This window comes from Phlebotomus argentipes, unplaced genomic scaffold, assembly GCF_947086385.1.
Source record: "Phlebotomus argentipes unplaced genomic scaffold, Phlebotomus argentipes genome assembly contig_33, whole genome shotgun sequence".
NCBI classification, from domain to species: domain Eukaryota; kingdom Metazoa; phylum Arthropoda; class Insecta; order Diptera; family Psychodidae; genus Phlebotomus; species Phlebotomus argentipes.
In genome coordinates, this window is record NW_026776167.1 from 1,258,915 (window position 1) to 1,269,201 (window position 10,287).

General features: G+C 43.0%; 2 protein-coding genes and 1 non-coding gene across 6 annotated transcripts; 1 reads left to right on the forward strand and 2 right to left on the reverse strand.

The window, feature by feature from the left end:
* Nucleotides 1-50: 50 nt before the first annotated feature.
* Nucleotides 51-2,800, forward strand: LOC132256975 (DNA topoisomerase 3-beta). Its single transcript, XM_059753614.1, has 2 exons — nt 51-264; nt 327-2,800. The coding sequence occupies exons 1-2, from the start codon at nt 174-176 to the stop codon at nt 2,789-2,791; spliced, it is 2,556 nt and encodes an 851-aa protein (XP_059609597.1). The 5' UTR covers nt 51-173; the 3' UTR covers nt 2,792-2,800.
* A 10-nt stretch (nt 2,801-2,810) lies between these two features.
* Nucleotides 2,811-10,187, reverse strand: LOC132256976 (AMP deaminase 2). Of its 4 annotated transcripts, XM_059753616.1 has the most exons (7): nt 7,659-7,876; nt 7,426-7,576; nt 6,762-6,927; nt 6,404-6,699; nt 6,017-6,046; nt 5,093-5,426; nt 2,811-4,553 (listed from the first exon to the last, which is right to left on the reverse strand). In XM_059753616.1, the coding sequence occupies exons 2-7, from the start codon at nt 7,520-7,522 to the stop codon at nt 3,200-3,202; spliced, it is 2,277 nt and encodes a 758-aa protein (XP_059609599.1). In that variant the 5' UTR covers nt 7,523-7,576; nt 7,659-7,876; the 3' UTR covers nt 2,811-3,199. The 4 variants fall into 4 exon arrangements, with proteins under 4 accessions (XP_059609599.1, XP_059609601.1, XP_059609598.1 ...); XM_059753618.1 differs by lacking the exons at nt 7,426-7,576; nt 7,659-7,876 and adding an exon at nt 9,599-10,187; XM_059753615.1 differs by having other exon boundaries at nt 7,426-7,876.
* On the reverse strand, nt 10,103-10,176 carry Trnai-aau (transfer RNA isoleucine (anticodon AAU)). Its single transcript has one exon. It is a non-coding gene; the product is annotated as a tRNA-Ile (tRNA).
* Nucleotides 10,188-10,287: the final 100 nt, after the last annotated feature.

The following is a 10,287-nucleotide window of genomic DNA, read 5'->3' on the forward strand; positions in this document are numbered from 1 at the left end:
ACCCGCCGTTCTCCGGCAAAAAAATAATTCTCAGTGCTTTGAGCGCCTCTGATGTTTGGTGCTCGAAATAGTAGAGGTTTGTTTTGGTTTCACGAGGCGTCGCAGGCAGACGCTACGAAATTGCATTTATTCTGTTTTTACGGCCAATTAGTGAGTAAAAGATAGTTATAATCATGAAGAATGTGCTAATGGTTGCGGAGAAACCATCCCTGGCTGCTTCCCTGGCTAACATTCTCTGCACGGGGAAACTCAACACGCGGAAAGGTTAGGTTCACTTTTGAGCCTTCGCAAAGGGGCTTTTTCATTGCATTTTCATTGCCTTGCAGGTCTCAATAACGCCTGCTCTATCCATGAGTGGCGCGGCACCTTCCAGGGTGAAGCGGTGACGTTCAAGATGACTTCGGTGTGCGGGCACGTCATGTCTCTCGACTTCATTGGGAAGTACAACTCCTGGGATAAGGTGGACCCCATAGAGCTTTTCACGTGCCCTACGGAGAAGAAGGAAGCCACTCCCAAGCTGAAGATGCCGTACTTTTTGGCTCAAGAGGCGCGTGGGTGTGATTATCTGGTGCTGTGGCTAGATTGCGACAAGGAGGGCGAGAATATCTGCTTTGAAGTGATGAATGCCGTCTCAAAGTCCATCAGGAATGTGTTTTCTAATAGTGTCACCTTCAGAGCGAGATTCTCTGCCATCACGGAAAAGGATATCCGCATGGCGATGAACAATCTGGCGCATCCCAATGAGAATGAGGCGAGAAGTGTGGATGCCAGACAGGAATTGGACTTGAGGATTGGGTGTGCTTTTACGCGATACCAGACGAAGTTCTTCCAGGGGAGATACAGTGACTTGGACTCTTCGCTTATTTCATATGGACCTTGTCAGACGCCAACGCTGGGATTTTGTGTCCAGCGACACGATGCCATACAGATGTTTAAGCCGGAGACTTTCTACTATCTGCAGGCAAACGTGGGAAACCCTGAAGTGACACTGGAATGGTCACGAGTGAGAGTGTTTGAGAAGGATATCGCTCAGTTGTTCCACAATCGCGTGCGGGATGTGAGAGAAGCTGTAGTGGAGAGCGTCAAGACGAAGGATAGCTTCAAATCTCGCCCTCAAGCTCTGAACACAGTGGAATTGATGAAGGCAGCTAGCTCAGGATTGGGTTTGGGTCCTCACACTGCCATGCAGATTGCGGAGAAGTTATACACGCAGGGATTTATCAGCTATCCTCGCACGGAAACTACGCAGTACTCACCAAATTTCGACCTGAATGGCACTGTGAGACTGTTCCAGAGCTCATCGGAGTTTGGAGAGGAGGCACGTGCGATTCTAGGGGACTTTAATCAGCCGAGGAAGGGTGTAGATTGTGGAGATCATCCTCCAATCACACCTATGAAATGTGCCAGTAGATCAGACTTTGACTCAGACACTTGGCGTCTCTATGATTACATTTGTCGCCACTTTCTGGCCACAGTGTCGCGAGATTTGAAGTATAAAACCACGCACTCGAATCTGCGAATCGCAGAGGAACTTTTTACAGTCACAACAAATGTTCTGGTTGATGCTGGTTTCACGCGTGTCATGACTTGGCAAGCTTTCGGGAAGAATGAAAAATCCCCCTTCGTCGAGGGTGAAGTGGTGAAGGTGAATAATATCAAGATAGCTGAGAGTCAAACGGGTCCTCCGGATTATCTCACGGAATCCGAGTTGATCAGCTTAATGGAGCAACACGGCATTGGTACGGATGCCAGCATCCCGGTGCACATCAATAACATCAGCCAGAGGAATTATGTGACTGTGGGCTCAGGAAGGCGTCTAATCCCCACAACTCTGGGAATTGTGCTCGTACACGGATATCAGAAGATCGATCCTGAACTCGTTTTGCCCACCATGAGATCAGCGGTGGAGAAAATGTTGAATTTGATAGCTCAGGGATCGGCAAACTTCAATAATGTCCTGAATCACGCTCTGGATATATTCAAGATGAAGTTTGCCTTCTTCGTTACGAACATCGGCAATATGGACACGCTATTTGAGGTGTCTTTCTCTTCCCTTGCCGACTCGGGGAAGTCTTTCTCGCGGTGTGGCAAGTGCAGGCGCTATATGAAGTACATCCAGATGAAGCCCGCTCGTCTGCACTGCTCAAATTGCGATGATACGTACGCATTGCCTAATGGGGGCACCGTTCGTGTGTATCGCGAGCTGAAGTGTCCATTGGATGACTTTGAGTTGGTGGCATTCTCGAGCGGTGTCAAGGGCAGATCTTACCCACTCTGTCCATATTGCTACAATAACTCACCATTTCCGGACATGCCACGCAATAGTGGCTGCAATCAGTGTCCGAATCCGACCTGTGCGCACTCCCTCACGTCCCAAGGCGTATCAGGATGCGGTGAGTGCAGCCGAGGTGTGCTCGTTTTGGACTCCACATCAGCACCGAAATCTTGGAAGTTGGGGTGCAACTCTTGCGATGTGATCATCAATGTATTCAAGGATGCCGCGAAAGTGTCCGTAGAAGAGGATGCGTGCGAAGATTGCGGAGCTCAGCTGCTCAGCGTGGTGTACAAACAAGAGAGGACAAAGTTCCGCGACGGGTCTGAGGAGAAGACTGGCTGCATCTTCTGTTCTGAAGACTTCCAGCGCCTCGTGGAGAAGCATCGAGCTGTGCATGCCCGGGCTCCAGCTGCCAACCGTCGTGGCCGGGGCGGAAGGGGAGGCCGAGGAGGTGGTGGAAATCGTGGAAAGCCTCCCAAGGACAAAATGGCTCAATTAGCGGCATACTTTGTGTGACTTCTCAAAGACTTTGGGGTCATTTTCACATCTTTATTAGAAGTCAGGGTGTGTAAACGACTAACGATACTCTCATCATCTATTTAAATATATACTAAAAACAGTGTAACAATTAAATGGTTGATTTATTGCACCTTCTTGTGAATGGTAGTATTTGCCTCTCAATGTAAGAGATGTGACAAATTCACATAATGTGCTTGGATATATAGATATATATGTAATTTTGTCCTGCCCAGAAGCTGCATAAGCCACTCTTTACCATGAGATTTGAGGGAACAGCCAAGTAGCACAACACATAAATGTGAGGGAGAGTAGGTGAGATGCTCCTGAAGAGGAAGACTAGTGACCAAATCCTGCTCTCTCCTCGTCCTATATATATAGAGAGATATGACCAGGAGAAGATCCTGCTTATTGCCTCTTGCCCTTGATGGTGTTGAAGATGTTGTTCAACTCATCTGAGAGCGTCTCATGGCGGAAGGCGACACGAATATCTGGCACGTTGGTGCGTGTGACATCGTTTCCTGCCACTCCTTCCTGTGTATAATTTGGCCCCAGCCAGTGCTGCTTCATCTTGTGTGGAAATCCACTCATGAACACACTATTGCGCGCCAATTCGCTCATGTCGCAGGAGCTGAGCTTCCACACCTGCGTCGCAATGCTGTACTCCTCCATTAGAGGCTCCTTAGTGAAGTGGAACTGCAGCGGATCGTCCGTACTGAGAGACACACACAGTCCACGTGCCAAGTACTCAGGCAACGGATTGCGATGGTAGTTCAAGAAGAGTGAATTGTTCGACAAGGGTGACATGGCGATACCAATCTGTCCTAAATAGTACAAATATTGTAAGACAGGCACCTTTCGCAGTAGTAGTCCGTGCGAAATGTTCTCCGCCATAATGAAGCCACAAACCAGGTGTTGCACAGGTCCTGCCTCTCCACAGTGAGGTCTCAACACCAATGTGTTCATGCCCTGCTCCTTGCGGAAGTGATTCAGCACCGTCATATTGGCATACATGTAGTACAGATAGTAAGCATAAGGTGGATTATCCTCATCTGTCCACTGTGCAGGCTCTGGGATGTCATAATCCAGCAGGGGATTTTCCGGCTTCGACTCATCGTCCACTGAGTCAAAGCCAATGACGTATTGCAGGAATTTGTGTAGTTCTGGATGTTCTTCTGGATTGTTAGTCACCTCAAACAGCGGTGCGAAGATATTATCAATAAACTCCTGAAAAGAGTTCATCAATTTGTTCGTCTTGAAGATGTCAAAGAGCCTCGGAATCTGGATTAGCCAGCGAATATTATCCGAGTAGACATTAGAATTGATTGCCCATTTGGCCAATTTATCCCACTCATCGCGTGACTTTCCATAGATAGACAGTCTGAGTTCAGCATTCTGGTACTTAGACTCCTCCAAGTCACTAGCCACTTCCTTGATGATCTGCGCAAAGTACTTCCCATTCAAGTAGTTGTCCGTCTTGAGGAACACCTCACGAAGACGCGACTCTCCGATAGGATTATACTTGGCATTAAATTTATCGAAGCGATGGAAGGTGTTGCGATCCGCGTGGACGTCCAGCATATCCACGGTGAGATCATAAGTGGTCAGATTCATTGACTGGAACACCTGTTGCAGTGTCATCGGTTGGCCCTTAGTCACTGTCACAACCTCGTCGGCGTTTGTCTTCAGGGTCTTCTTGATGAAGCGCAGCAAATGTTTCTGGTTCATACACGAAGCGGCATGAATATGAGTGTCCACTTTTCTGGAAGTAAGGTAATAAGAAATACTTTGAATTCTGGGATCTACATTTTAATTTTAATAAATATTAGTGAATATGGATAACTATAAGGTTTCTTCTAGAATATTGTTTCAAGGACAATAAAAACCGGAAATTAGTCAATTTATTAAGTGTCATTCTTTTCTTCCATTAAAAGAAATCTTCGATAGAAAAGTTATACAGTTCCAGATTTCTTTCGAAAATTGTGCAGAGTAAACATGAGGCTAAAGTGGTGTTGATGATGTTTTGATTTCCACGCCCAAGCGACATAAGCACATTTTGTAATTTTCCAGAACAGTTGCACTGTTGTTGTATGCAAATTTTTGTTCACTGTGTACTTATGATTAGCTCTAACCTTGGCTATAACGTCTATAAAGTCAAAAATCAAAAAGTGCACTTTTTGCATCATTGCAGTTCATAAAATAATAGTAAGATAATCTCAATAACTAATATTTCTTGCTGTTGGACTCCAACCTGATCATCTATAATTAATCCTAATATATTTTATCTCACTTCCCCCTTACCTTATATTGTAAAAATCTCGATGGGGAACTGCCTTCTGCGAGGCAAGCTCTCTCAGCTCATTGAGGAGAACATGAAGCTGGAATTTGGAGTACAAGTAGCTCAATCTACGATAGCAGAACGACTTGAGAGGTCCATCGGCGATCATGGCACACATAGTCTGCATATCCTGAATGTATTGCTGCAACTTGGGATAGGGATAATCCAGATTCTGCGTGCATTCCGGGTCACGGAAGAGATTAAACACTCCATTCACTGCCTTGATCGTGTACCCTTTGGCTGGTGGCGTCTCAATGGCCCATGGATCCGAGGCGGGCATCGCATGTACGGGATGATCTGCCAGAAGAGACACACATAAGAGAATTCCTAATGACTCACAAATTATACATTTTATCACAATGGTACTTTTGGCAACAAATCAACCCAGCCAAAAATTATGTACTAGTGAACTCAAACATTTTCACTACGTGATACTAAAGCGAATAAATTATCATCTAATCGGCTTTCTGTCCAAATCTTATGAGCATTTATCTTCTTCACGTCTTGATGTGAGATTTTTTTTTCTTCTGTCCAGCAAGTTGCCAATGTATGGCGAAATCGACAGCATTAGAAACAGAACAAAAAAATCAACAAGGTTTTCTATTAAATCCCTTCCCAGAGCAGTGTTCATTGGCGAATCAGGTACAAATGACGAGAGAATTTACAACAAATAATATTGAATTCGTGTTATTTACTCATTTTAAATTGCACTTGTGACTCTGTGTGGGTAAATTTGAGAGTGTAATACAAAGAAAAAGTGTATTTTCTTGAAGATTACAAAGAAAAAAAAGGAAACTAAAGCACTCTCCATGAAGATGAAAGGATGTTACGAGAAATAGACAAAAAAAAGTAAATATAGAAGACAAATTCGATGAATGCGAGTTTACCTGTTGACTCTTCTTGATGGTTCTGATGAACTAAACCCCCAAATAATTCATATTTTTTCATCATCATGAAAATAAAATAAACTTAATATAAATAAAGTGTGGCAAAGAGAGATTCTTATGTACAATTTTTTGGGGACAATGTATGTACACTTGGGGAAAGAGCTTCATTGCTTTAAAGAAAAACTGTCCTCTCAAGTTGGAAATTCTTCTTCCAAGAAGACTCGAGGGATTCCCTCTAAAAGAAAAATCATCATGCTTCATCCTAAATCTCTTTCTAGAATTAAAGAACATCAAAGATATGAAGTGTGAACAGGAGTAAGGGAGTCCTCATGCCAGAGAATGAGGAATCCCTTGTCAAAATCAGAGTTTCGTGACAATGCTCCATACCTGCGATGGTCATCTTCTCCTCATGGAGCACAATGTGTCCCTTGGCCTCCACATAGCGCGATAGCGTCACTGGGAACGATTGATTGGACCAATCCATGTACTTCTGCCTCATATTGATAGCCTCCACAATAAGCTTCGACGCGTGCTCAAGATCCTCCAGCGGCACTCCGCTGGTGTCCTCTCCAGAAATTGAAACCCGCTGGAAATTGGGCACTAGATCCGCCGCACTGTCCGTGACCGTTTCCTCAGACTTCGTTGTGACCTCTGTTGGTACTCCGTGCTTGTCCTCCATGGCCCTGAAAAATCACGAGCACCATATTACATCCTAAGCAAGGACACGAATAACAATGAAACTCACATAACATTGATATGCCGCTGAATTTGCAGCTTCTTCTCAATCTGCTCAATGGGAAACTGGGGCACTTCGTAGGGAGCTGATATCTCGTTGGGCAGATTTCCATGAATACCATCTTGCTTGTTCGTATGACCGGCACCGATAGGCAAATTCGATGAATCAGTGCTGCCTGAAACACACACAGAAAATTACTCAGCACAATCATTGTTTGGCGTTCATGCTATAAATACAGTCTCATGGCGAGACAGACTTGTACCATACGTCGACTTCATCACTCAATATTATATCTAAATTTTTATCTATTTCTATTTGAAAATAAATGAGAATACGAGAAAGTTTCCAACTAGATAAAAATTCTATGAGAGGCTGCAGATTTCCATGGTATGATTGACATAAATAAATAGTAACTCTTAATAAAACATTTTAGGCATTTGTCTGATCGCTTTATAATATTCCATATTTCATACTCTCTTTGAGGATTTGGTTACTTGATAACAAGAAGTTCATGCTTTTATTAAAACCAATAAATTGCAAATACTGTTCTGGGTGTTGCAGCCAACGCCAGTATGGCGAAATGTTTGATCGAATTTCAAATGGATTTTCACATCTCGCACATGATTACGTAACACTTCAGTGATGTGTCGCGCTAGAGAGGTAAAATTGGCACCTTCAAAGAACTCAGGCTTCAATATTCCCGGACTGATGGGACGAATGATCTCCGGATCATGTGAGTCCAGGCTGCTGAGAACTCCGCGTACACTCATTGCTGAAACACGCGCGTCACTCAATTCCGGCGCAACTTTTCTCAATGATTTATTCTGCGTGCGGAAATTAATAAGCTGTCGCTATAAATACCACGCCTTTCCACAGCTCAACTTAGTAATTTTCCAACCACTCAACTCAAAATGACTGTGGAAAAGTCTCCGCTCTGCTCGCCGATAAGATATAAACCACAACGAAGAGCACACACCTCAAGATATCTTATACCGCTGGTGTACGGATTAGAACTAAAATGATAATTGGCAGAGAGCGAGTTGTGTGTTGTACTGAGAACACATGTCTGTGTTGAGTCTCTTTTTTCGCCCCATCGCGTGGCCTAAAAATATATCACAAAGTCGCGAGTCACACAGGTTTAAAAATAATATAAAACTTCTTGCCGCCGTATCTCAACTTCTTCAATTAAATCTCCGCGCCTTGTTGGCCCCCGGCTTTACTGAATGAAAAACAAAGGCATGACAACAAAACACCATCAATTTTTTCGCTGCTCCTCTTCGTCTTGGCCCCCCTCTCGAGGCCATTAGCCAAGAAAGCGTGTTTGTTTATCAAGGAAAAATTCCCTAGAGTTGTTGACACCTGCAAAGTGCAATTTGCAACACGAGCCATACCGCCATTTGTCATGTCGATTAGCAACTGTCGTAGTCAATTCCCCTTGTATATGATGTAGGAAATGTAGGAAAATTCCTCATGTTTCACAAGATTGTGGCGATTCATCACAATCTCATCGCATACCTCAATGTTTGCAACGCAAATAAGAGAATATTTGGATATAATCCAGAGATTTTCTTTGACTCATCTTCACATATTTTCAGAAGTGCGACACAAAGCAACTTAATTAAAATAGAAATTATGATACGGAATTTATTTAATTATACGTGAAATTGTTCAAAAATTATCCATAATTTTGTATTCGTGGCACGTTTTCATTAATTTTTAATTAGTAAATTACTATTTATTTAACTCAAGGCTTTCAAGACGCTCGCACTGACTATCCTAGATGACATATATGCAATTTCTTATCAATAATCCCTAAAATCGTTATCTCAACGTAATCATTTGTATATAAATTGTTGGGAAATTCATGATAACTTGAACAACTCATCAATGTTACACTCAAGTACATATCACACTTTGTGCGTTCATAGTTAATTCCACCAAGATTATGACTGACTGATGGAAGGATTATAAGCAGGCAATAAACACAATACTCTGTTGACTATACTTCCAATTTTAATTATTACAACTTTTTCAAATGTATTAAAATTTTTGCTTCATAGACGAAGGGGAATCTTCAGATCGTCGGTACAAAAGGTTTTTTTTAAGTCATTGGTAAATCCTTGTTGGTTTAATGAATGTTCTATTAATGTTTAGCAAAATAATAGTTAAACATGCGCTTCCGACACTTGTTTACTGAATTAACTGGCTGGCATTCTGTCTCGAAAGCCTGGGCATTTTCCCAGCAAGTACATTAAAGTGAGGGATTCCTCGTCAATTAAGTGCCCAATTAAGAGGTGATTTAGATAAGTGACGAATTTGCCACTGTCTTCGATAGCATTCCTGACCTGCACTCGGGAACAATGCCTTTCAGCTGGCGAGGATCACTTGGGTGACTGATAAGAGCGCCTTATCAGCACCTCTCCGTGGCAATTTCCTCTCGATTTATACCCGATTGAAGGCGGCGAGAATGGAAATGTTTGGGACGAATAATAATTAGACATGGAAAATGTTTAGCCTCCTCCTTATCGCCATTTGTGTCGCCTTTCGCAGGTATTTTCGTGATGAGAAAATTGCGTGTTGCAGCCAAATACCACCTCTTCAAATTGTCTCACCGCCGATTCACGAATTTCGTCAGAGAAATGTATAATTACTGCCCATTTGTATTTCTTCCACATCGACTGTCAAAAGCGACACCAAAAATTCATGCAAATTTCAAAGTGAAGGCTTTCCGCTGCGCCTTCTGGAATTTTCTTATTGACACGCTCCAGATGTTCCCGGAGATCGTGGGTGTGATTTCACATGGGTTTGGACAGTGCCAAATGTGGGGCAGAGGCTTTTCCACTCACCTATCTTTGGTGTGTATTGGTCGACTTCCATATCGTAGTCAAAGGCGAATCTCTTGACCTGATAGTCATCTTCCATGCTCATGCAGTTCGTCACACTCTCCACTATCTCAAAGTGCACGTGCTGGACTATCAATTGAGCCGCACTGTTTTTCCAATGGATCACTTTGTTCAGCAAATTAGATTATCAAAAGCAGAGCCTCTTCAGTCCGACAATTTGCGCTACAGAAATTGAACTAAACTGGAGTATTGGAGAAAGGAGAGGGGATAGTCCCGCATGGCGTCCGCAGCGCCACCAACTGGAGCAATGAGGAAAAACGTGACATTTCGTACAAATTCATAAATATAATTGTTAACATGAGATTTTTAAATTGATTTCTATACGATTTGAGAAGATATTTTCAATTTTTGATTGAGAAAAACATTTTAGGGTCTAAAAGGCAATATTTCTGTGTCTGACGGAGCAAAAGAGTAGTGGCTATTAACGTGAAAAAAGCAAAAAGAGTGTGGCCCATGGGGGGATCGAACCCACGACCTTCGCGTTATTAGCACGACGCTCTAACCAACTGAGCTAATGGGCCATCTTACCATTCTCAAATCAAATCTCCAACACCCTTTTCCTTGCCAAAACATTTACACAATCAAACCAAATTCTTCCTTAAAAATTATCCATAATATCAACCAGAATAACA